The sequence below is a fragment of the Ambystoma mexicanum genome, chromosome 2p (genome assembly GCF_040938575.1).
Source record: "Ambystoma mexicanum isolate Mex_15411 chromosome 2p, UKY_AmexF1_1, whole genome shotgun sequence".
Taxonomy (NCBI): domain Eukaryota; kingdom Metazoa; phylum Chordata; class Amphibia; order Caudata; family Ambystomatidae; genus Ambystoma; species Ambystoma mexicanum.
This window is the reverse complement of record NC_090923.1, coordinates 1,148,496,552-1,148,522,702: the sequence shown is the minus strand read 5'-3', so window position 1 is coordinate 1,148,522,702 and position 26,151 is coordinate 1,148,496,552. Positions and strand designations below refer to the sequence as shown.

Genomic DNA, 26,151 nt, shown 5'->3' with positions numbered 1-26,151 from the left:
CAGGGGAGAGCCATCGTTTTTTTGGATATCAACGCTGGTTGTGAGCAAGCGAGGGAGGATCACCTGAGTGGAGGGTAGTGAGGGATTGGGAGGAGGATACTCAAGGGTGAGACATGGTGTTCCCCCATTCCCAATAATATCCCAACCCACTCTCTCTCAGCCGTCATGGGGTATTTTCAATCTCACCCCATCTCCCTCTCCCCATTTCCAGCAAATACGGAGGCAAGGAGGGTGCAACTTGGATCAGTGAAGATTACCCATAGAAACAACGTGGGGAAAGTAAGGCAAGCCTACTACAGAAAGAGCACAAGGTGTCCCACTAATAGGGTCAGGCATTTGATAATGACCACTCACACCTGACGCCACTTGACTTTTTGTTCAACTATAAAAGGTGTGAATGAGCTGGGGATATTGTCCGGACCAGAGACGCCAAGGAGCAGAGAGCAGCAGGACCTGAAGCCTGGAGGAGAACAGCGTGCCGAGACGCTGGTCCAGTGTTTGCGAGGGGCTGCAGAGTGGCTAGGGAGCCGTGCCTCCAAGGAGCCGGAGCAAAGCAGCCTGCATCTGCTGTTGGAGTCCAACAAAATGCTCATTCCCTTGGGAATGGTGACTGTCCCAAGGGACCGCTCATCAATGCGTGATGCCCGGTGAGTTTCATGTCAGTCAGAGAGAAACTCGGGAGCATGTGGTTGATTGGAGTGGAGCAGGAGAAAGACACGGTTTATAAAGCGGCACAGCATGGAAAAGCGAGAGAAAGTTTATAAAGTGGCACAGAGCAGAAAGTAAAAGTAAGCTTAAGAAAGACACTTTAAGGAAAGCAGAAAGAAGGAAAAGGTGCTAGCAGCGCATGAAGGGAAGTAAAGACATTTAAAGTGTGTGAAAGTGTGCGGAGACACTGGAAGAAAACAGATGCAAGTGTGCACGTTAAGGAAAGGAAAGTGAGTAAAGTGTGCAGAGGCACAGGAAGAAAACAAACACGTGCAAGTGTGCACGTTAAAGAAAGGAAAGTGCGGAAAGTGTGCAAGAGGCACAACACCAATAGAACAAAGCAGAGCAAGGTGCAAGAGAAAATAAAAGAAACAAAGGAAAGCAAGAAAGGAGTGCAGGAATCACCTGAAGGGGAGAGGTTGAAAGGAAAGAGTAAGGAATAAAGAGAGGGCATACCGATCAGAGTGGTCACACCTAGGAGAAGCCAAGAACCTGGCAGTTTCGAAAGTCTCTGATCGTACCCCCACACGTGAAATGTATATTAAAGAACCTAATATAAAAAGGAAAGGTACATCCTGACAAACTAAACATGTGTTTGAATCCAAGAGTGCCTAAGTTTGGGGAAGGGACACCGTGACAGGCCTGACAAAGTTACTGGTGTCATCGTGTGTTGCGAAATATCCTCATTTCTTATTCTTGGTCACGTTACACACAAAATCCCCTTATCTTTTTTCCTGTTTTTTAAAATCACTTTAGACAAAAAGACATGCTCCTTTAGGTGGAGGTGGCAGGGCTGTGGGGCATTTTTTCCGGGGTTATGTGCTTCTCAGCAACAGTAGTACAGACCGAGTGCAAGCTTCTGGGGGGCTCCCACGGCGTCCCCTGCAAACAGGCAACATGAGATGGTGCGTCAAGCTGGTGGCAAACAGTGGGGGTTGAGAGACCCCTCGATTCCCCCATGCCACACATGTGGGTCCTACTGCTTCAGGGAGTAATATCGGTTTCCTCTGCTGCAGCCTCTTCTTCCGCAGGTGTCGCTTCCCCCACACCAAGCTCGCAAGCACTTAGGGTGTGTATAGGCGGTGGCATGTAGGTCCTTCGTCCTCTTTCAAATTTGCGCCACGCTTGCCCCCAAGTGTTGGAAAGAGGAACAAGGCTGGTCTTCTAAAAATGGGCTGGAACTCTTCTTTGGGGGTCTCTGTGGTTCCCCAATTGGCTGGATGTCCCTACTGCCGCAACTGGGGGTTGCAGGAGAGGAAGGGTAAATCCAACACCATAACCACGGCAGGTCTATCGAGTTTGTCTGTCAATTCCTATGTGATAAACCTTTTTCCACTTTACAAACTCCTTACCAAGACTAAGCCTGGTGAAGATCTGCTCTCCAACCTTGACTCTAATATTCCCTCTGCCCTCATCCTACTCGATCACTCTTCTGCCTTCGACACAGTCAACCATTCCATCCTGCTCAACCGTTTCTGTGATAACCTGGATATCATTGATCAGGCTCTGGCCTGCCTGACCTCTTTCCTCTCTGATCGACCCTCCTAGGTCCAACTTGGGTCCTTCCTATCATCTATCTTCCTCTCTACCTGGGGTCTAACCTCTCGCCCTGGCTTTTCAACCAATACCTGGCAACTCTCGCTCACTGCATTGCCATTTTCTGCTCAACTTTCCAGTGCTTCGCTGACGACACTCAACTCATTTTCAGGCTGCCCTCGGCCACCTCTTGTCCTTCTCTCATCTCTGATTGCCTAACTGCCATTCAAGATTGATGTGCCGCCAATGAACTTTGTCTGAACGCCAGCAAGACAGAGATCCTCCTCATCGGCACACCTTCACCCATTCTTTCCCCTCACTCTCTGGCCGGCCTCCCTTGGCCTTCCTCCTACCCCTACCTCCGAGGCTAAGAACCTCGGGGTCACCTTTGACTCCACACTTTCCTTCTATGTCCACATCTCTGAGGTCTCTAAAAAGTCAAACTTCCTACTTCACCTCCTCAGAGGTACTCTGCCTTGCCTTTCCTTTCCTTCCCCTCAAAAGCTCACTGTCTCCCAAGCTCTGGTTCTTTCTAGGTTGGACTATTGTAACAGCCTCTTTCTAAATCTACCTGTTTCAACTCTCCGCCCTCTGCAACTAATCCAGAACAGGACTACGCGACTTGCCCTTGGCCTAAGATCGTATCTCTCCAGCTCTGAAATTTGAATGAAAGGATTAAATTTAAAACCCTCTGTATTGTCCACCAGGCTTTCTGGGGCCATGGTCCAAAATACCTTCAGCTATCCCTCTGCAAATACCTCCCCTCTTGAGCTCTTCTATCCTCTATCTCTAACTCCCTCAGGGTCAGTCATTTTTCAAAGAAACGAGCTGGGGGTAGATCTCTGTCTTCGGCTGGGGCCTCCCTCTCGAATAGCCTCCCTGCCACTCTAAAACTTGAGGAGAACCACCTCTGGTTCCGGAAGCACCTCAAGAACTTCCTCTTTGCTTCTTCCTTTGCTTCCCCCTCTCCCCTGCTGATCTGCTCTCTCTTGGCACTGTGCACCTGGCCACCCTCTGTCCCCTGGGCCCAGGTACCTGCCCACCCTGCCACCCTCCTGCACTGCCTCCTGGCCACCCCTTGCTCTGGGGACTGTATCTGTACCCATACAGTCCCTCACCACCCCCATTTTCCTCTTTTTCTGTAATTATCAGACCTAACCAGTCTGCTGTCGTAAACACAGCACTTGCCACTTGCTGGCTGCACTACCACCGTTTATTGCCTCGATGATCTATTTATTTATTATTATTTATCTGTTCTCCTCTGCTCCGCACGATCCACTCTCCCCCTTCCATGCACTTTTCCCCTTTCCCTTTCCCATGCACTTGCACGTTCTCAATGTCACTAGGCCTAGTAAGATCGGTGGTGTGTTCTCCTCTGTTCCCCTCTCTTGCCTTGTCGCACTCTGAAACACTTGTGTATGAGCGCGATACAAATAAAATATCATATCATAGCCATTTTCGCTGGTCCCTCTTGGGGCTTGTCACAGGCCAACCAATGGAAAACAGAGTACATTAGTGGGAGGAGGTTAAAAGCTTTGCTGCTCCCTAACATAGAGGACCCTTGAGAATGGAACCAACTACAGGATCAGTAGCAGCCCATCTCATTAGCAGTCTTTGTGATTGCCTGGCTGCCAAACCCTTTGTGTGCTGCTGCCTCGAATGTGATTAGTGGGCTGACTTTGTCAGGACCTAAGTGAATTTGTTATTTGTGGGAGACCCTCTCCATTCTGCATATCAGTTCCTGAACTGGCTCACTAGATTGTACAACTCATTCAGGTTAATATGGAACATTACGGGGACAATAAATGTAGCTAAGGTGGTGGTGTTCCCAAAACAGGGCAAGGACCTGACACACCCTGGCTCTTTTAGGCCTATACGTTGATTAACTTAGATGCTAAGATATATACGAAGATCTTGCCTAACAGACTGTCAACACTAATGCCAAAACTCGTAGGGCTTGATCAATCAGACTTTATACCAACGAGACAAACGCACAATAATGTGTGCAGAGTCTGTCACTTGATAGAAAAGACGAATATAACACAACAGTCTGCGCTGCTAATTTCACTAGACGTGGAAAAAGCGTTCCACAGGGTCGAATGGTCTTTGTTTCACACACTGGAATATATGGGATTTGGGTTTGAATATCTTGAGATGGTGTGCGTTAACTACCAAATTCCCTCCATTCGACTGGCTATAAATGGCGCTCTCTCCAACAGTAGTAACGTAAAATGGGCACTAAACAGGGATGTGTACTGCTCCCATTGCTATATGGCATTTATTCAGAACCCCTGTTAGCTAGGCTTCGGATGATGGCTCGGGTTCAAGGGATCGACATGAGTGGGGAGGAGCACAAAACCATAGCATTTGCAGACGACATACTTATCACAATTTCAGACCCAGAAAGGTCGATCCCGTCGCTTAAGAAAGAACTGGAGGAGTTTGGGGCAATAGCAGGATTCAAAATCAACACACAAAAATCAGAAATACTGAAACTAATGGCCCACTGTGATAGTCTGGACCTTGCGAGGGGCCCTACCCAGCGTAAAGTAGCACAGTCGAGGATCTCATATCTAGGGGTAGTTATAACCAAATCAATAGGGCAACTGTATGGGGCTAATTACCCCCAGCTCCTACACAAAATAAAGGCAGAACTGCAGAGGTGGAGCCCTCTATCGGTTTCGTGGCTGAGAGGATCACAGCTGTAAAGATGCTTGTATTACCAAATATTTTGTACTATTTTCAAGTGCTCCCAATCCTATTACCCAAAACCTTTTTCAGAACCCTTAATAAAATTGTGTCAACATATGTATGGCAGAACACACCCCACAGGTTAGCAATGAATATCCTGACGACAACAAGGGAGGAATGGGGCTACCACATTTCTGCAAATATTATGAGGCAGTGCAAATCAGGGTAATGAGGGAATGGTCCACGGGAGACACATAGAAAACATGGGCAAGGCAAGACATGGCGATAGCAGGAACATCCCTATCAGGACTTTTATGGATGGGAAAGGAACATAGACCATCGCATAAGCAAAATAGAGGAGCTGTGGACGAATATATGGGACAAGGTGGTGGCAAAAGGAGCCCTCTGAATCATCCCATCCCCATTTATACCATTATTTCATAATCCCCAATTTCCGCCGGGGATGGAGTGAGGATCTTTTGCGGCCTGGAAAGAGGCAGCGGCCTAAAGATACGTGATATGTTCCAGGGGCAAAAAATAAGATTGTTGAAGTATGAAAGCAGACCTTGGGACTTGCCAAGGGCAACAGACTCTGGTACTGCCAACTAAGCCACTGGTCATCTGACCCTAATCTCAAAGCAGCTGCCACATGCCATCTAACCCCTTTTGAGCTGTTTATTACAACCTGCACAGGATCGAGAAAACCGGTCCCAGCTCTCTATAAATTCCCTAATGAAAACCAGGCACGATACAATGGCGATATATGAAGAGGTGGGAGAATTCATTCAGTAGTACCACAGCAGAGGAAAAATGGGAACATCTTTGGGACAATATACCAAAATGAACACGTTCCATCCAAATACGGGAAATGTGGTATGAAATAATGTTTCAATGCCATTATACCCCACCGGCAAGCCACACGATGTTCCCCCTCAACTCCACCATATTGTTGGCGGGGCTGCATGGCTAACGAAGACTGTTTCCATGTTTGGTGGGATTGGCCTGTTCTCCAACCATTCTGGAATGGGGTAAAAACACAGATGAATGGAGGCCATCAGGGGGTGCGGATGACAGTCGCATGAAGGCGCTGATCCGTCACCCAGGCTGTTTGGAGTGAACTTGCCCCCCACTTATAGCCCGCCAGGTGAGGAGCAGACCCCGAGGTGGATATTCAAACCGGTGGGCTCCAACTTGGCGAAAACCTGGAAGAAATTGCGCCCAGCAAAGAGGAGATCCAGCTATCCCACTTGCCAGCGCGAAAGAAAAACAAGAGAGAAGAGCAGCGGGACGACACCAGAGATTTGGCGGTCCCGAGACGTGGAGATGGGCTGCCCGACTCCCACACCCCCTCCGGTTACAGAGGTGAGGAGGTGGGTCAGGTTACCTCCCATCCCTGACAGGTGAAGGTGGAGTGGAAAGACAATGGCGTATTAAGGCCCTCGAAGGAAGCAGGTCGCTGGATCAAGGAAGTTTCAGAAACTGAATACCCCCCGACTGGCACACCCTGAACACAGTACTGGCCAAGGTTAAATATCGGCCGTAGTTGATTGAAGTGATTGATGGGTCAGTTGGTGAGTTGGCCGGTGGAGGGGGGGGTGAAGGTCCTGGGGGACCAGATTTTGGGATTTCATTATTGCAGCTGGGCTATTCGGTATCAACGGGTCTGTATACGGCTGTACGTTTTGAACGCTAGTTGAAGTCAGGGGCATGAGTGGGGGCAATGGGGATTGAGGTGGCATGAGTTGGGGCCTGGGTTTCAGGCTGTTTGGTAGTTCGGCAATCTTCTAGTAAAAGTATCTCGTGGGGGCCGAGCGCCTAAGGGGAGGGGGAAAGTATGAGGGGGGTGGGTTCTTGAGGGTTATGGGGGTTATGGAATTTCTTGATCCGACACTGATATACGCACACTTCAGTTCTCATAAGGCACAACAGGGAGGGTCACGCCCAGGCGGTTAACAAGGTGGGAGACAAGATTACGGTATGGCTGACTCAGTGGGTGTAATAGGGGGGGACAGCCTGAGGGTGCGCACGCTAAATGTGAAAGGGCTAAACTCCTTGGCTAAGCGGTCTCTGGCTGCGAGGGAATTTAGAAGATCAGGGATGGATGTCCTATTCTTCCAGGAGACAAAATACTTGAGGGGTGAAGAACGGAGGATCCTGGGGCTCTGGGATAACAAGGAAGGCTGAGGTTGGGATTCTGGTCCATAGGGGGCTCTGACTGGAAGTCACGAAGGTGTGGTCTGATGTGGAGAGAAGGTAGGTTTTGATCTCGGGTCTGATTCGGGTACTCAGGTTCATATTTGCCATGATGTACGCTCCCAATCAAAGTCCATTGAATTTCTTGCAGAGAACCCTGGAAAAAATTATTAATGAGGGAGGGGGGGCCACTTCATACTGGGAGGAGACTTCAATGTCTGGAGCGATATCAGCATGGATCGACAGTCCGCGTGCCCCGGGGAGCAGAAGCCACAGAATCAGGTGGACAGGGAAATGGGAATGATGATGGAGCTCTACGGGATGCAGGATATATAGCGGTACTTCCACCCACGTGACAGGGGGTTCACCTTTTATTCCGCCCCACATGGAACTTTCACAAGAATAGATTACCTATATATATTAGGGACCTATGGGAATCTGCACGGGGGTCAGCCATCCATCCTATTAGTTGGTCTGATCATGACATGGTATTGGTTGATATTGGTTGGGCTGGCCTTTGCCCCAGGGGCTCGAAGCGGAGGTGCAATGAGTCTCTGTGGAAGGACCCATGTTTTAGAGAAGAGATGGAGAAGAGTATCACAGAGTTTTTTTTAACTAAATGACACGGGAGGTGCATAAGGACATTGTGTGGGATGCGGCGAATACTGATTAGAGAAGGGGGTCACAGAAAAAGGGAGTGCACCCTCAAAGAAAGAGGACTGAGGGACAAAACAAGGGTCATGGAGGAGCAGGTGCAGTTGACTACAGATGGAAGGGGGGACCTCATCCAAGAGGCAAGGGGAGTGAGGGAGGAATTGAGAATCCTTGAAAAAGGAAAGATAGTCCGCAGCCTACAACTCTTGAAACAGAGGTTTTATGAGAAAGGAGTCAAAGCGGATGCTCTCTTGGCAGCTAGGCTAAGGGGTCAGCAGGCAGAGAGGTGGGTTGCGGAGGAGAAGGACCTCCGAGAGTTCGGTTGAGGGCATCCAGGAAGCATTTGCAGTATTTTATGAGGGGCTTTACAGGAGTGAAGGGACAGCGGTTAATGATGAAATTGGGAACTATCTGGCAGCCTCCAAACTCCCCCGGCACATGAAGCCGGAATCAGAATGCCTGGAAGCTCCAATCAGTGGGGATGAAATTAGGAAGGCAATTGGGTGGTTGAAGTGAGGTAAGGCTATGGGGGGAGTCGACTTCACATCCTTTCTTCCGGCTCTGCTCCCCAACCTAACGACATTGTTTAATGACATTCTGACTACAGGGAAAGTGCCAGACTCTTTTACATGGGCTCTAATCATGGTGATACCGAAGGAGGGGAAAGAACCCCGGGCGTGTGGCTCTTATCGTCCGATTTCTCTCTTAAATATAGACGGCAAAATTTATAGCAGAGTACTAATTGCAAGGCTGGAGGGATACTTGCTGAGACTGGTCTATTCTGACCAGGTGGGGTTTGTGAAAGGGAGGCAAGGGGCCGACACCATGAGGAAGATGCTACATTTCATTAATGAGGTGCAGGTTCTGGGAGGTCGATCCCACGCTTCTATCCGTAGATGCAGAGAAGGCCTTTGACAGGGTGGAGTGGGACTTTTTGAATTCAGTACTAATTAAGTTTGGGGTAAGTAAGGGTCTCATAAAGGGCATCATGGCGCTCTACTCTTCCCCAGGGCACGAGTGCCTGTGAATGGGGGATACTCACAGTGGATTAACTTGGAAAGAGGGCCAAGGCAGGGGTGCCCACTCTCACCGACTTTATTTGTACTATCATTGGAACCACATGCCAACAGGTTGAGAGAGGATGGTAGAATTGAGGGGATAGGGTGGGTGAGAAGTTGTATAATGTAGGATTGTATGCGGATGATATGCTCCTCCATCTGGTAAATCCATTGACACCGGTCCCAGCAGCGGTGGAGCAGTTTAAGGAGTACGGGCACCTGGCAGGCTTTCAAATTAATAAGGAAAAGTCGGTACTGTTTCCCCTGGATAGAAGTAAGGACAATGATCTGGGACGCTTTCACCCATTGGGCATGGAAGTCAACATGGGGTCTCTGAGATATCTCAGTATCAATGTTACAAGAGAGCCTGAGGGTTTGTATGAGGCCAACTTCCCTCCTTGATGACAGCCCTGGAGAAAGACTTGGGAAAATGGAAGGAGCTGACCATCTCTTGGACACGAAAATGGGGTCGGTGGATGGGTTGAGGATGAAATGGGAAAGGGACATGGGGATGGAACTGGACCCGCAAATGTGGCTAGGGATGTGTTGCGGGGGCCTTCAAAACATCTGTTTCCTGTCAATATAAACTACACGCCAAAAAGCTATTATACAGATGGCAATATGACCCGATTAAGCTATCAAGAATGTATCAGGATGGGAGCCTGTTGTGCTGGCATGAATGTGGAGTGAGTCGATTATTGGCATATGTGGTGGGGATGCCGGGAGGTCTAGTCCTATAGGGATGAGGTTTTGAGCTGATCAGGGAACTGGATGGGGTTAATAAGAGTGAAGGCTCCCATGCTAGTCCTCTACGGGTAGGACGAAAGAGAGGGAGAATATATTCGGGTGCCGCGTATGGTACACAGCCTTCTCCTGGCGGGAAGGGCGTACTTGGCAACATGTTGGAAGGGAGTTCAGTTGCCAGGGAGGAGGGAATGGATTAAGGTAGACCGAAATATACACGTGATGGAACGAATAACAGCGGCCCTCCATCGGGATCACGAATCGATGGAGGCAGAATGGTCGGACTTCTGTTCTGCATACATACAACAGGGCAACAGAAACCTAGAAGGGGAATAGGAATTGGTGGGGAGGATGACTCCAGAGTGATGGAAATGAGGAGAAACTATACCGGAACTGGAATTGAAATATGATTATCTGCAACAAAAATACTGAGAACGGTACAATATGGGACTAAGAGTGGAGAATTGGCTGGATCAAGAAAGGGATGGGGGAGCTAGGAGGATGGGAGGGGGTGGGGGTGGGGGGTTATTTTCAGTTAAAACACATCCCGTGGGACTGTTAAGTTGCTACTTTTGGGATGTTTGAACTGTGGTGATTTGCAATGTGGCTGTGTAGCCTTGTTTCTGTTATGTTCATGCAAATGACAATAAAGCTGAATTTGAAAAAAAAACACTGATGAACAGGATATTTCCAGGAGCACACAACATAGATATACAAATATGGCTATGCGGCTTATGGGTCCCAGGCAATGAACTGTACACCAAGAGGCAATTGAGAGGCTATATCATACTTATTGTAGCAGCTTGGCTGACTGTATCACATAGCTGGAAACATAGGCAAACACCAATGGAGTTGGAATGGTTACAAAAGGTGTGGCATTAGAGTGGGAAACCTATACGATACAGGGTGATCAGGCGATTTTTAAACAAGACTGGGGAAATGTTTTAACATTCCATTATAGTGACTGTATCCGGCAATGGTGCCCACACAGACTAAGAATATTGGACATATTGTGAAACAAAAATAAGATGGATAAGAACTGCTATGTAACACTTGAGATCTCCCTGGCGGGGGTAACTGTGGGGGGATCAGAAGGTTGGTATGTTAATGTTGTGAAAATTAATAAAAATAACATTTTTAAAAAATTGAAAAATCTGATTGCACCATTTTGTAGTATCAAAGCATTTGCTAACTTTTTAGCACCAGTGTAAATCTTTGATAATCTGGCCCCTGATAGTGTTATGGGCTACAAAGAGCATCACTCCAGAAAAAGAGTTGCAGTGACACGTGGACTTCAGTAGAGGTTCCTCTAGCCAAAAAAAGATTGTTGAAAAACCATGGGAGCCAGCAAAATGTTTAGGGGACTCAAAGAATTAGGGTGCAATGGAATTTTGCACTAACAACAATTAAGTCTTAAAACATCAACATGCCCAGAAGACTTTTCAGCTGAAATGTACAAGCCATTGCAGGCATTTTAGTGCCCTTTCCCACTAAACTGTATACTTGATGTTTAGCTAAAGAAAATCTCCCAGGTTCACTGATGCATGCTACCATTATGGTCTCAGAGAACGATCAGGCTAGTTTCAATAGTTATCAGAAAATTATGCTATTGAACATCTCCCTAAACACACTGATTAACATGAGTGCTAACTAAATACAAAAATAAAGAAAGGGCTTGTTCCCAACTTGGTCGGGTTTAATCGCTGACGGCATCCTTACATGTTTCACAGACAGCTCCTTGAACGTAGGGAAACCCAGCAGATTTAACCAATGAGATAGAAAATACATTGAAAGATAAGAAAGTCCTATTGTGCCTGTTTCATTGTGGAAAAAACTGATGACGATGAACACTGTTGCAGCTTTTTTCTTGACAATTAAGCCAAAGCGTTTGCAACAAATCTACAAGTAGTACTGGAAACCCACCAGCAAAACAAAAGAAAAGGTTGCACTACCTACTGTATCATGATGTCTATCTAGTTGTGATTGCCCTATGAATATGCATGCTTTAAATACAGTATAGCCAATAGATGTTTGACTACGCGCCTAACTGTTTAGACCACTGATCTCTAACTTAGTTAATGCTGGACTAACACAGAACTGTGCTCCTGACTATATTGCTAGACGAGCCTCTTACAGCATCCGGCTCTTGTCCACATAGACAATTCTCTACCATAGCTAATCTTAACCAGCCTACCTACTCGCTGCTCTTATTCACACTGTTAGTCTAAGTCACTCACTACAACACTGAGTCTAGCCTATATTGCTGATCCACTACACCAGACAAACAGGATCAGCCCACTTGCCAGTACTGTTAGGCAAGCCTACCGCCATACTACACCGCAGCGTGCATTGCCGATTGCCAGATCAGCCTACCGCCATACTCCACCGCAGCGTGCATTGCCGATTGCCAGATCCTAGCTAATGTTGGACTAGCATACCTTATCACTATTAATGTTTGTAATATTAAACTAGTCCTCATGACTGTGATGCCAGACCTTAGCCAAAGTTGAACCAGCCCATTGAATTATTGTCATTGCCAGTACTGGTAAACTATCCTTCACAACTGTGATGCCAGATCTTAGGCAATGTTGAACTAGCCTATTTGCATAACGTTACTGCCTGTATTACTAGACTAACCTATCTCAACTTTGAATGCCAATGCACAGCTAATGTTGAACTAGCCTACTTACTTGCGGTTATTAACTATCTCTCCACTACTGTTATTCCTTAGCATAACATGCTCACCACAGTACACAACCCCTGTGTCATTAGCACAATACTCACTCTAAACCTCCTAGTGTATTTAGTGCACCTCTCACTGACATGCAAGTCCATTCTAGGACGATTACAATGTCGACAGACCTACCCATCATTGGCCAAGTGAACTATGCCACACCTAGCTTACTCCCTAGCAATCCATTCACCCGAGACTGCAGGAACTCCAGACTCTATGCCAGAATAACCAAACTCTACGAGCCACTCACCAGATCCTTGCCCATGGCAAACAAGAAAACTAACCTCTCAATCAGCCAGATGGCTATCAGAGATAACCCTACCACCTCCAGCCTAGATCCTTATACCACCACCAAGCACAGTCAGGAATATAAACCTAAGAAAGCACACCCAACGACCAATCCTTCCATTGTCACCAACTCCCTGAAAGGACCCCTAATAAATGCCAGATCAGTAATTGCAAACGCTGCTGAAATTTCCAACTTGATACTGGTAGACAACCTGGACTTTCTCGCTATTACAAAGTCAGGGCGGCATGAAGCAGCAGGGCCCACGTTACCGTTCGCAGTCCCTGACGATTACATAATACTTAAACAGGACAGAGACAATGCTCAAGGCAGAGGTATTGCTATTATCGCCAAATCTCCCGCCCAAAACTACCAGTCCTGCAAAGCCCTAACAGTCAAACTTCCGCTAGTCAATTCCCAGACCCTCATCATTCACTTAATCTATAGACCGCCCGGCCCTATTGGGTTATTCAAGGAGGACATCTATACCTAACTCTCCAACAACCTTAAAACCACCTCGCAGCTACTACTCTTAGATGACTTTATCCTGGGCTTCAACGACCCTTTAGATAAACATGCCACAACTACTTCCAACATCTTGACCGAACTTGGACTATCCCAAAAAGTTTATGATCCCACCCATAACAAAGGGAGAACCCTTGACTGGGTGGCAGACTATAATTGCTCCCCCAACATCACTTCCATTGTTCCACAACTTTGGACTGACCATTTCCTCTTGTCCTTTGCACTCGCAACTTCTAGACCACCTCCTCCAGTTACCCCCACCGCCCCACGCTACTGCCTTACTAGAAATAAAAAGAGCATCACAGTGAACAAAGTGATCCCTGCTATGCTTCCCACCCTTAACTCGCTCGCCGACAACCTAGATCCAAGTACACTTCAATGAGTTCAATAAAATTACGCAAACCTCTCTCGATATCATTGCACCTCTCAAACTTAGATCTAGCAAGTCCAAAACGCATTTGAACAAACGGTACATCCCACAGTTAAAAGACCCACGACAACTAAAGAGGAGCTGTGAAACCTCCTGGAGATTACTCCCCTCAGAAGCCAACAGAACCAAATTAACAGAAATGTCCTCCCAATACAAAAAAGAAATCTGCCTGGCCAAATGCAATTCGTAAAACAAACACATTTCCAATGCCAACTCTAGTATGAAGGAATTATTCACCATCCTTAAGCAACTAGAGTCCCCGATTCCCACTCCTGACATCTGCACTAAAGATAAAACCTTGTGCTCAAACATACAACAGGCACTCGCTAATAAAGTTGTTACCCTCCAGAAAAAAATAGCTCTGAAAAAAGCATCACTTAACTCCCAGCCTAATAATATGCCCCTTGACCCTCCTCGTAAGGACACTCCGCTCGACCCAAGGATCTGCTTTAACTTCTCCAAAACAACTATTCCCGTGGTAGAAAAAGTTATTCGCTCACTCAAGCCTTCCAATTGCCACGGGACCTCTGCCCAGCCCAGCTCATAAAAGACGCAGCAAGAGATATGGCCCCCTTTATCTCCAAACTCATCAATGCCTCATTCGCTTCTGGCATCATCCTCACTAACCTCACACAATCCTGGGTACTCCCTTTGCTAAAAAAGCAAACTCTTGACCCACTTATACCTACCAATTACCGTCCCATCACAACAGTTCCTTTTTTATTAAAAATTCTCGACAAGGTTGCCTACCTTCAAATTCAAAAATTCCTGGAAGCCCAGAAACTGCTAGGGGGCCGACAGTCAGGCTTCCGACCCCAACAGGGAACTGAGACTGCCCTTATCGACCTGAAGTCACAGGTAGACGAGCTAAGAGACAAAGGAAAAACAGCCCTCTCCTCTTACTGCTCGACCTGTCGGCTGCATTTGATCTTGTGGACCACAAGGTCTTACGCAATCACCTAGACTCAGCTGCCCACTTTTCCGAAGAGGCCATTCGATGGATTGAGTCCTTCCTAGGTGACAGGACTATGACAGTGTTCTCCCCCTCTGCAGTGGCAGACCCTATCCCCATCACTTGCGGGGTCCCACAGGGCTCTTGTGTTTTCCCTACTCTATACAATATATTCACCAAGCCCCTCTTCGACGATCTTGACCCATCTGGGTATCGCCTACACTAACTGTGCAGACGATACTCAGATTCTCTTCCCACTTTCTGGGGATCACGCCAAGGACTCGGCCTTGATGAATACAGTGTATCTCATCATTCAGGCATGGGTGGCAACTCATGGGGCCTCATTACGAGTAGCGCAGTAAAAACGGGGTCATTACCAGGAATGGCGGAACGAGCGGGTCCGTGCTCGTATGACGCCGCTAATAGCGTATGATTACGAGTGCGCAAGCACGCGCGAACCCCCATGCCGGTAATGGCCATACTGGCATGCCGCAAAAGGCCCTCCAACCCCCCGATAGCACCATCACGGGACCCGCCGATACCGCCACCACCTAGGAGGAACCCCTAAATACCGACCCGGTAATACCAACATGCTAATACCGTGCTTGTAATACCGGACCCGGAAATAACATCGCGTCGGAACGGGAAATGGGCCAGCGGCCATCTTTAAAAACACAATCCATCGCAATCCTCCCAAACCACCAGTTGTTTCCTGGAGAGCTCTGTGGCAATACTTCCATAATGTCCAAGGCAACCCGGAAGACCACCCCCAGCTGCGGAAACAGCGCTTTTCCGACGCTGAATTAAATATGCTAGCGGACACCCTTGCTGCACATGCAGATGTCATCAAATCCCAGAACCTGAAGCGTGAGGTGCAGCAGCAGAAGAAGGACATCTGGCAGAAGGTAGCCCATAAGGTGTCAGCTGTAGGAACCACCCCACGTAGTGTCAAGGACTGCAGGAAGAGGTGAGATGACCTCCGCCTGAGGGTCCGTAACATCATGGCAAGCAACAGGAGGGAGGACATGGCCACAGGCGGGGGTCCCCACTCTCCAGCCAAAATGACCACCTGGGAGGGGACCGCAAGCACCTTCATTAATCCAGAGTCCATCGAGGGATTTGGGGAGATGGAGACGGGTGCGGCATCATCACCAGAAGGAGGTGAGTGACCCTGCAGATCCCAGTAGGGGAAACCATAACGTACCACAAGTGATGTGGAAGAGAGTCTAGGCAAGGCAATGCATGTCCCAACACCCACATGAGCACATCCAAGTCCAGATGGCGGGCCAAACCCTGCCAGACAGAAATGCATGCTGCGTGCCAATCCCATAACCAACACACATGGACCGTGCCCATGTAATACATCACACAAACCCGAAATCAACGGCATGCCACCTGCCATGCAGCAAATGCCAAAATGCCCCCTCATACTACCCTGTGTGACACACATGTAAGACATGAATGTATGATTAAATGAATAATGTGCAGCACCATAGTATGCTTCTGGCATGTAACACCATCACTGATGCCCTGCATCTCTTCTACCCCCCCAGGCACCGATGGAGAAGATGCCAGCCAAGACACCACTGCGAGGGCATCCACGTCCCGTACACAGAAAAGGGCTACCACCACCACCGCCTCCGAGGCAGCCAAGCAGGCCACACCTACAGCCAGTGTGCCTGACACAGCCGAGACACTGCTGACAACACCTTCAGCCAGTGTGCCTGACACACTCGAGACCCAGCAGCCCACACCCACACCAGTGGAAGGGGAGTCCCTAGTAGCACTGGCCACCACTGAAGATGACTTGGACTAGAATGGGGACCAGGATGGAGTCACGGAAGTGACATGTCCACCCACCCCAAGGCCTGTGTCTACCCTCCCACCCCAAACTCAGCCCTCACCCACCTACAGCAGTGCTGATCCATGCCTGCATGATTCGAACCTGAGCCCCTTCCCGGAGGACAGCAGTGAAAATGCAGGCCCCGTGAGAGCACCCGCCACCACTCCTGCTCCCACCAACACCCTCGTGTCACGGCTGGCGAGGGTGGAGGCCCGACAGGAGTCGATGTTGGAGCTCCTGCGGCAATACATAGCGGATGGCGAGGACACCAGGCGGGGAATAGCCACTGCCATAGCAGGGACCACAGCGGCCATTACAGCCAACACAGCCGCAGTGAATGCCTCGGCAGTGCTGATGAGGGACTGTCTGTGGGCCATAACCCAGGTACTATGCAGCAGCCTTGGAAATCCCCACAGACTCCTCATCAGCCACCACACCTGCTTTCTCAGTCCCCACCAGCCCTGTGCGTCCTACCAGAAGGAGTGCAAGGCACACCGAAATTCAGCCCCCAGAGAGCAAAAAGTCCCGCAAGTAGTGTGGGTGGACAATGGGAGTGGGACACATGTTGTTGGGGGTCGATGGGAGCATTTGGGGGAGTTCATTGGGGGGGGGTTGGAGTTAACTGGGGGGTTTGGGAGTTCACTGGGGGGGTTCGGGAGTTCTCTGGGGGGCTGGGGGGATTGTCACATTTTTGCAGTTTGAACCAATACACCCGTTGTGAGAAAAAACAATGGCTGGACATTGTTCATTTCGTGTGTATCCATTTATTGTATGACGGTGTTCAGTGCCCAAATCCCAACATTCACTGTGTGCATCTCCACATGGACCCGGTGTGTCACTGACACATGTCTGTCAAAGTCCCTGTGGGTCAGAGGTATTCGTGAATCAGTGATTGGCGTATTGCATGGCCATCCTGTGCATCACGTACTGGCAGGGGTGCTGCTTCCCCTCCGTCTCCATCCTCATCATCCTTACCTGGTGCATGCATGTCAATGTCAGGTGGCAGTGGTACATTTCTCCGGACGCACATGTTGTGCAGCATGACACAGGCCATGGTGATCTTTGCCACCTTCTCAGGCCTATAAAGGAGTGCTCCACCAGACCTGCTTAGGCAGTGGAACCGCGCCTTCAACAGGCCAAAGGTCTGCTCAATCACTACACGGGTACGGGTGTGTACCCGATTGTACTCCTCTTCATGGCTGTTCCGCGGGTTCCGCACAGGGGTAAGTAGCCACGGCCTCAAGGGATATCCTCCATCACCTGCCAGCAAATACAAATAGGTGTGTGTCACTCTAAGCTGCCACCTTCAGGAATCACAGTCATGACCGCAGCTATTTGGTGTGGACATGCACATGTCCCTGTACGTATGCACGAATGTCATCTAGATGCATACTATACTGCTATGAGCTGTGGTAGTCTGGATGGCGTTCAATAGATGATGCAGGGTGAAATGATGCATGCTGAGGGGGATGTACTGTGGTTGTACGACAATGTTTAGCCTCCCATTTATGCTGTGTATACTACACTGTGCATGGACACATTGGCACAGTTGCAATCCTGTTTAGTCATGCATTGCTTGACATACACATGGTGGTCAGGTTCTGCGTCTTACATGTGGTAATTGTTATGCGTTAATGGTCAGATGTGTGCCAATGATGTGTCCTGTTGGGTTTGGGGGGTTCAGGTCAGGTGTCATTAGTTCAGCGTGCATTCTCCAATCACCGTCCATTCCCACCCAGGTGGGGTATGCATCCCCCCCATTCCCACCCAGGTGGTGTATGCATCCCCCACCCCATTCCCACCCAGGTGGGGTATGCATCCCCTCCCATTCACACCCAGGTGATGTATGCATCTACCCCCCCATTCCCACCCAGGTGGGGTATGCATCCCCCCCATTCCCACCCAGGTGGGGTATGCATCCCCTCCACCCCCCATTCCCAGCCAGGTAGGGTACGCATCACAACACATCCCTACCCCAATGCACTGCCATTGCCCACTCAGGCAACTCACCAAGCAGCCAGGTACGTGGTCCAGCATGCTGCTCCATGTAACAGGGTAGCGTGGAGTTACGCAGCACCATGGCATCATGTGTTGATCCGGGAAATTGGGCACAGCAATGTGTGATGATCTTGCTGGAGTCACATACCATCTGCACATTTATTGAGTGGTATTGCTTGCGATTGCGGTACACCGCCTCTACGGCATGGGGGACTACCAATTCTACATGGGTGCAGTCGAGGGCAACAACACAATTGGGCATGCCTGCCAGTGTATGGAAGCCTACTTTGGTGTTGGCTATCTCCTGGGCAGTCCATGGTAGGGATATGTGTGTGCTAGCGTGCTTCAGGAGGGCATCCAGCACTTGGGTCAGCATGCGTGAAAATAGTGGTTGTGAAATGCCATGCAGCTGGCCCACTGTGTGCTGGTAGGTGCCTGTGGCCAGGAAGTGGAGCACAGACACCACCTTTAGTAGCGGGGGGATGGCTGTGCGTATTTCTATGAGGCTGGCAATGTCGTTGCCTATCATGTCCACTATGGTGTTGATGTTGTCCCTGTCCAACCGATACAGGGTGTGTATCTGCTCAGGGGTTAGATTGAATGGACTGGGTCTGATGCGAGGGATTGGTGGCTGCCAACGAGGGACTACTGGCTGTACTGGTGGTAATTGCTGGGCCTGTCTCACCGTCCTTCTCCTCCTGCGTCTCCTCTGTGCTGCCTGTTGTTGTTGTAGTTGCTGTTGTTGCTGTAATTGTAGCAGTATAGGCATGTCCTCCAGCGCCATGATTTCAACAGCTAGTGGTAGGTAGCATTTTGGTGTAGGAAGGGGTGTGGTGTATGGGTGTACTCCTTTTATGCTGGGCCAGGCTCCATTGAGTGCACCTTTGGTGATTGTGTGCACCTATGGCAGTTGGCTTGATAGCTGATTGCTGTTTGTGGGTGGTCCGCGATGCCTGCATGGCCGGCATCGTGCAGCCCCTGATTACCGCCTTCGGGATGCCGGTATTTGCATGTCCGCGTGGGTTGTGATGTCCTCCTATTACCGGCATGCCGGTATTTGCTCCCCGAAGGGCGCATGTACGCGCCCATGCTGGTATGAGGGGGCACGGTACGGGCGGTGCCGGTATTGACGGGTTGTCGGGTCAGAATGCCCCGGACCCGTTAACGATGCCGCTATTACCATTCCACCTTCCTTTTTTCATTACCTCCATTCTCGTAATGAGGCCCATGGTCTTTGCCTGAATGATGATAAAACTGAGTTTATCATTTTGGGTACACCAACCAACTTTAAGAAACTAGGCTAGGAGTACTCATCCTTCTTAATTGACGGTAACCTTATCAAGGTGGCCAAGGAGGTGAAAAATCTGGGGATTTACCTTGACTCCACACTCTCCTTCACTAAACAAGTGAACTCCTTGGCCTCTGCCACTGCTTACACATGTAAGCTTATCAGAACTGGTAAACCATTCCTGTCTGATGATAACTGCATGATCTTAGCCAGAGCCCTCGTACTCTCTAGGTTGGACTATTGTAACGCCTTATACATTAGCGCCAACAAATCAATCATCCAGAGGATACAAATCCTCCAAAACAATGCCCTAAGAGAGGCACTCGGCATGGCAAGAAGATCACAGATATCGGCCATCAGGCGCCACAAAAATTAGCTCTCAACCTACAATAAAATCCTCCTAAAAACGGCATCCCTCACCTACAAAGCATTAAATAATGCCACCCCCAGCTACCTTACGGATAGATTCCATAGGAGAACATCTACCAGACCCATGAGACTATCCCTCACTAATTGCCTCACCGTGCCAAGATTTAAGCTTTCCAAAGTTGGTGGTTGTAGCTTCCCCCGTCAAAGTGGCCCAACTCTGGAACTCCTTGCCACACCTCCTCAGAGAACAGCAACCTTACCCGAATTTCAGACTTAATTACATTAACTGGCTTAAATCTACAGATCAGTAAGACCCGCCTAGGCACACTTTCTCTACTGCACCTACTTGAACTATACTCTGTATATAAAGTGTATATAATATCTTTGCTGCATGTTACTCTATATTATTGATGTATCCACATCTGTTATCTGTACCACCCTGTCTACACACTGTAACACCTGTACTGAAGCCTTGCATAATCCTGTAACTGTTGCGCCCTGATACCTCTGGGTCTGGTGTGCATTATAAATGATTAAACAAACAAACATAAAATGATCGATGCAGACTAACTTCCTGTAAGATCCTAAATATAGGGCATAGAGAAACCAATACAGGCAGTACAATAAATATAATGAAAAAAGTCCCCAAAAGGGTCAGGTGGGAGGGAAAAAATCATGCAAAAAGAGGGGGGAAATAAGATCTTAAAACAGGACCAATACTACAACCACCATTACATTTAAAGTTTAGGAAGTACAAGGTGACCAGCATATTGCAATCAATAGACATGAAGACATACACCTGCCTGTTGGGATTCCACTCTCCTTCCTCTTCCTAACATCTTGTCCCATACAATCATATTTTCTTTTTATTTTCCCAGCCATACACCAACCTTAAGGCTTGAGAGTGGTTTCTTTGATGTTATAATTTTAATTTGGCTGATTTTGTTTTGCCATCTGGGACTATTCTTTCGACTGGAACTGACATGAATGACCCAGACCTATATCCTTAATGGACACCTATCTGAGCGGAACTTACTACACTGGAGAGGTGATGTCAGATAATGAGTACGTTTGACTATGAAGCATGCCCTAAAATAGAATATTGTGTAAGCTAATAATTAGTTGCCCATCTCTCCAGACACTACTAATTCAGATAGTATATGAATGCGTGCATGCTTAAGATATAGGAGGTAAATATTCCCCGGAGTTGTGCCGGTTATGCCCTCCTCCCGCCATCTGCCTGGCTTATTTAGCAATTTGTGTATTGATGTTGTCTTGGAAACGACTTGTGGAATACCTTGGCAAATATGTCCCCACAATATTTCCATGGGCCTAGGACTCACTTGCGACCTAGAAGCATACTCTGATGAAAGAGCTTGTGGAAGACACATATAGCCCTTCTGCTAGGAATTTCATTCTAGTCATCAAAATATCTGAGTGGTTGTTTTGCTGTAGAGGAGAAGAAGTTTGGACAAAGTGGTTAAGTGGCCTGCTTCATAGCATGGACTTTGTATGTCAGTTTGGAACTGGCAGGAAATATTGTGGTTGGCACCTTTAGGAGAAAATCTGTATTTTCATATGAAGTGGACAGACCCTAACTTAGGTGGAAAGAGTCGGTCAGCACAGACTGTACCAAGTCTTCACTCCCTTGCCAGAGTGGCCAATATGCATTATCCCAAGTTGGGTGAGCCAGAAAAGAAAGTGCCTCTTTGATTGGGTAATTTGAATAATCCTGAGGCTCCCCTTGACCTGTCCCATTTCGAATACTTAATGCAGAGTTGCAAACTATTACAATTCTACTTGCAAGAGTGCAATATAGGGACTCCAAAACTGTCTCAGGACAGCCAGTCTTAAAAGGATATACAAAGTTCTCACAGGGAGGATACCTCGCAGGGAAAGGACATGGCAGAAAAAGGCTTCCTCCAAACCAACTGCATAAGCTTAATCAAGCCAACTGCATTGAATGAAGAACTGGTATGATTGCCAGACAGACTGTCAAGCCAACCTTCCACATTCAAGGTGACACAGCGGTCAGCAGATTTGCTCCCGAACACAACAGGAGTGTCCTGGCAATAAGGACCCTTTGCCAAGATAGGAGCCCTCAGCCATGTGAGCTGATGCCTGCATGCAGAATTTAGCTGCTGTACTTTTTGGAACTTGACACTGACACATCATTCCCACTAGCATTGAATATCGAGGGTTTTTCAAGAGACTGACAAGAAGAATTTAAGTTTGACAAATAATAAATACAAATACACCTGTGAGGCAGTGAAGAGCAACAGGTAGAAACAAATCAAGCACCAAGAACACGTCTCCATTGTTGCACATACAGAATTCTGGGACTGAATGTAAAATTCTTCACCAGGGAATCGGCTACACATCGATCTGCCATAGGCACGGTCTCAGCCGGCTTAACGCTTTTTTTAAAATCAGGTATAGCTTTTTTGCATTCAAATGTAATTAGATTTTTGCCAAGTGTTCCATTCATAACTGCAATGCTATGCTTCATCATGCATCCCAGCATCATCAACATTCCTACTGTTTTTTATTTGTATTATTGGTACATGAGTACATGTTATATTACAGAGATCGGAAGATTTCTATGGGTTCTAGTTGTGATATTCTTTCATGTGTGGCTTTTAGCCTTATGAAATACTTATTCTTTCTTCGTAGTAGGATTGTCTGGACAGTTTATTGTTTCATTTCTGTGCTCAGTGGTCTAGCTTACTTATCTTTGCCTGCTCAATAGCTTGACCACTGGGCTATTGGGAGCAAGGATTCATAGTCATAGCTATAGTTCTGCCTTTGAGCTGGATTCATCTTGATGTGGGGGGAGATATGGGCTTTATTTTTCTAGTCCTACATAAACTCTTACACTTAAAAGGTGCACTCTTAGTATTTCCGTGGGAATACCTTAAAGAATGGAGGCACACGAACTAACAGATTGAGCAGTGGTACGTATGAAAAACAACGAGTCGATAGAAATTCACTGTATGAACCAATAGTAGTCCTGTGCATGTCCATGTGCACAAACTGAAGCATCAGTACACATGCACACACAATGCAGGAAGATGTATTTTTGGGTTTAACAGAGGTTGATGCTGAAAATCTAAATTGGTCAAAATGCTACCCCATATATTGTCATTACTCACAGGAATTCTGAAACAGCTGCATCTGCATGTCCACAAGGGGGAAAGACTGCCGGAAACTGTAGGTCACCAAAATCTTCTTCTTCTGGAAAATCTTGGTTACCTGTCCAAGAGGAGGTGGGAGAAGAATGAAACTGAGGTTACAAGCTATAGCCAGATTATGAGGTTAAAGGTCAAAATGTCATTGAGGCACAGAGAATTCAAAGGCCACTTTCATTGTGTGTTTTTTGTCATGGGTGTGACAAAGTTTCCTGTTTGGCAATGAGATTCGGTAATGTGGTGGCCCTAGAGGCCGAGGGCAACCTAGACTCCAGGATGGTTTTCTCACCATGGTGGAGGTTGCCCGGGGAACCCCTGGAGTACCACACTGCAACACCATTGCATAGCAGGGACCGGTAACATGAGGACTACAAGTCCCATAATCCCTTTGGGTGGAAAGAAGGCAGCCCTCCTGTTACCCTCTGTGACAATGCTCACCACCCATGTCACTGACCTGAAGGACCACAGGGGGATACCAAGGTACCCAGGGTTCAGACCTAGCCCTAGGATCAATTAGGTGTAGGCCCCTTTAAGATACCATACCAATATTTCTGCAACTGCTCCAGTGGCCCTCTTAAACCCCTAGTAACAGGCCGCATACATAGGGAGTTTTACAGGGTGCATAGAAGTTATACTAAGTACCTGGACCCCAGAAATAAAATAAATGGCACTTCTGGAGTTGGTGAAGTCTGTGGACTCGCTGGCAAGTCCACAAATCAATTAATTTGTGGACCCTTAGGAAATCACTCACTAAAACAGCCCCAAGTTTTCATGGCCAAGGAGAGCAGAAATATGTCATTTTAAAAGCCATCTCACTTCTGCAGGGTTATATTTGAGGAGGTTGGGGAAAAGCAGGAGGAGGAGAATCAAGACTTGGGGAATGAGTGGTTGGTTATGAGATAGAGGAGCGTGCAGAAGAGATCAAAGAGTGGAGAAGAGTTATAAGGGGGTGGAAGAGGAGAACTTAAGGAGACTGTAGAGGAGAGTAATAAGAAGGTGATTGAATGAGATATTGAGGAAGTTGAAGAGAGGAGTGATACAAATAGGCATAGCAAAGATATAAAGGAGATTGCATGGCAGAGGGAGGAGGATAAAAAAGACATCCTGGACTGGAAGGGGGGAGTGAGGAAGGGATGGTAATGTGGGAAGTTTTAGGAGGAGGTTATTCAGAGGAGGTTGAGGAAGTAACTAAAGTGGTCAGGTATAGGAAGGAGGTAGAGGGGGAGAAGATCAAAAGGGGGGAAGGAGTTGGAAAGGGAGAACCTAAAGAGGTTGGAAATAGAAGAATCCCAGACCTTTGGGTGGGAGAAGGGGACAATTATAAGATACCCCAAAAAGACTGTGTGTGAGTGTAGAATGTTGGAGACCCACAATAGGGAAATAAAGAACGTCCGTAGAGAAAGCCCAGTACATATACAGTGTAATAAGGTACAAGTAGGGTCCAACTGAAGCTAGGACTGCCTTCGAGGAGGAACGATCCAATGGCAAAGCAGCGAAGAGGGAGTTCACTGCAGAGGGGCAAATGGGGAGGTCGGAAGCTGAGAAAGTTTGGGCACACAGGTTGTGAAGCCAGGATCCCTAGGAAGCTGTCAACGCAGCGTAAACTGGTCCACTCTTCATGAGAAGCTACAACGCTTGCTTCAAGAAGTCTGGGAACAATTGAGTTTACCTTTCGGGGAACAAAACCCCTGAAATTTGCACTGGGAAGACCATTCAAGAGACTGCCACGAGGAGAGGCTCTCGCTCAGAGAAAATGAGACCGAATGATTTGCTTTACAACACATTAGTCCAAACCCAAGAAGCAGTGATATATATCATTGTCTGTCGAAACTAGGACAGAAATCTATATTATATTTAAATACAGTATAAGTTGTGGCCTTAATGTTTGTATCAAGTGGAACAACTTACATTCTTATTATAGTTGAAGTATGAACATGGTCACATTTGTATGACGACAGACAATTGACTTTCAATTAAAAGAATATAGTCTGCATGTAGGATGTATTGTGATCTGTATCTTTCCATGTAATTTGATGCACTGTATACTAAAATGTCATCTTACAATTGCCATGTATACATTCATGAAATATTAGGTTTTGTTCCTGATAGTATTACATGGAAATCTCACATGCTATTATGAAAAGTGTGTAAACACACCCTGTAGTAGTTTTCAGCAATAATCCAAAGCATTTAACATATTATTACCACTCAAATTGGATGCAGTGAGTAAAAAAGTTAGCCTTTCTGTCCCTTTGAACAGCGTCTAGTAACATAAGTCTAAATATGTTATGGTTTCATGCTTTATGAGAATGAAAATATTCATTTTTCCTGCTATCAGAGGATTGTCATATAAATCACCACTTACATGGTGCCTGAAAGCATAACAATAGAAGGGGCCATCTTTACCCTCAATATGGCGTCTAACTATGTTATAACAACATGATAAAGTTATAGTATTTGGTGGCTCAACACCACTTTAGCAATCTTAGTCTCTTTTATAGAAGTGTTACACTGTTATTAGTTTTTTTCAGAATTTACTAAACATTATGTTGTTAGTTAACTAATGCAGTTCGCCATTAGTAAGGCACTAGTAGGGCTTCACCGGGCCAATCACTGGAGTCATTGCTGGTCAGCTGCAGGGATCATCCTCGGGTCATTAGCGGGATGCTCTTCTTCTTAGAAGTCTTGGTTCCAACGATGATCTGATGAACAGTTGCAGGAGCCCTCTTTTATCCAGAATTCAGGCTGAGAGCAAGGCCATCAATGTAAAGGATCTGTAACATTCAAACAGCTCAGGGTTATCCAATCATGGACAACCACTGGTCATCACATCCATCCAGCAACAGAATTCTGATGCTTGAGGATGTGGACTGGGACCAGAGTGTCCCAGTCCCCTCCTCTGACTCACATACACGAATCCCCCTTGTTCATGAAAGCAGCTGTTTTCCCCAGGA

General features: G+C 47.4%; 1 protein-coding gene across 7 annotated transcripts in view; it reads right to left on the bottom strand.

Moving 5' to 3' along the window:
- IQSEC2 (IQ motif and Sec7 domain ArfGEF 2) overlaps positions 1–26,151 on the bottom strand; it is a 1,791,459-nt gene that overhangs the window by 116,858 nt on the left and 1,648,450 nt on the right. For all 7 annotated transcript variants that reach the window (XM_069645245.1, XM_069645244.1, XM_069645249.1 and 4 more), the window contains one exon: positions 23,162–23,261. In XM_069645245.1, coding sequence (XP_069501346.1) covers positions 23,162–23,261 — 100 coding nt within the window. The remainder of the gene's footprint in view (positions 1–23,161; positions 23,262–26,151) is intronic.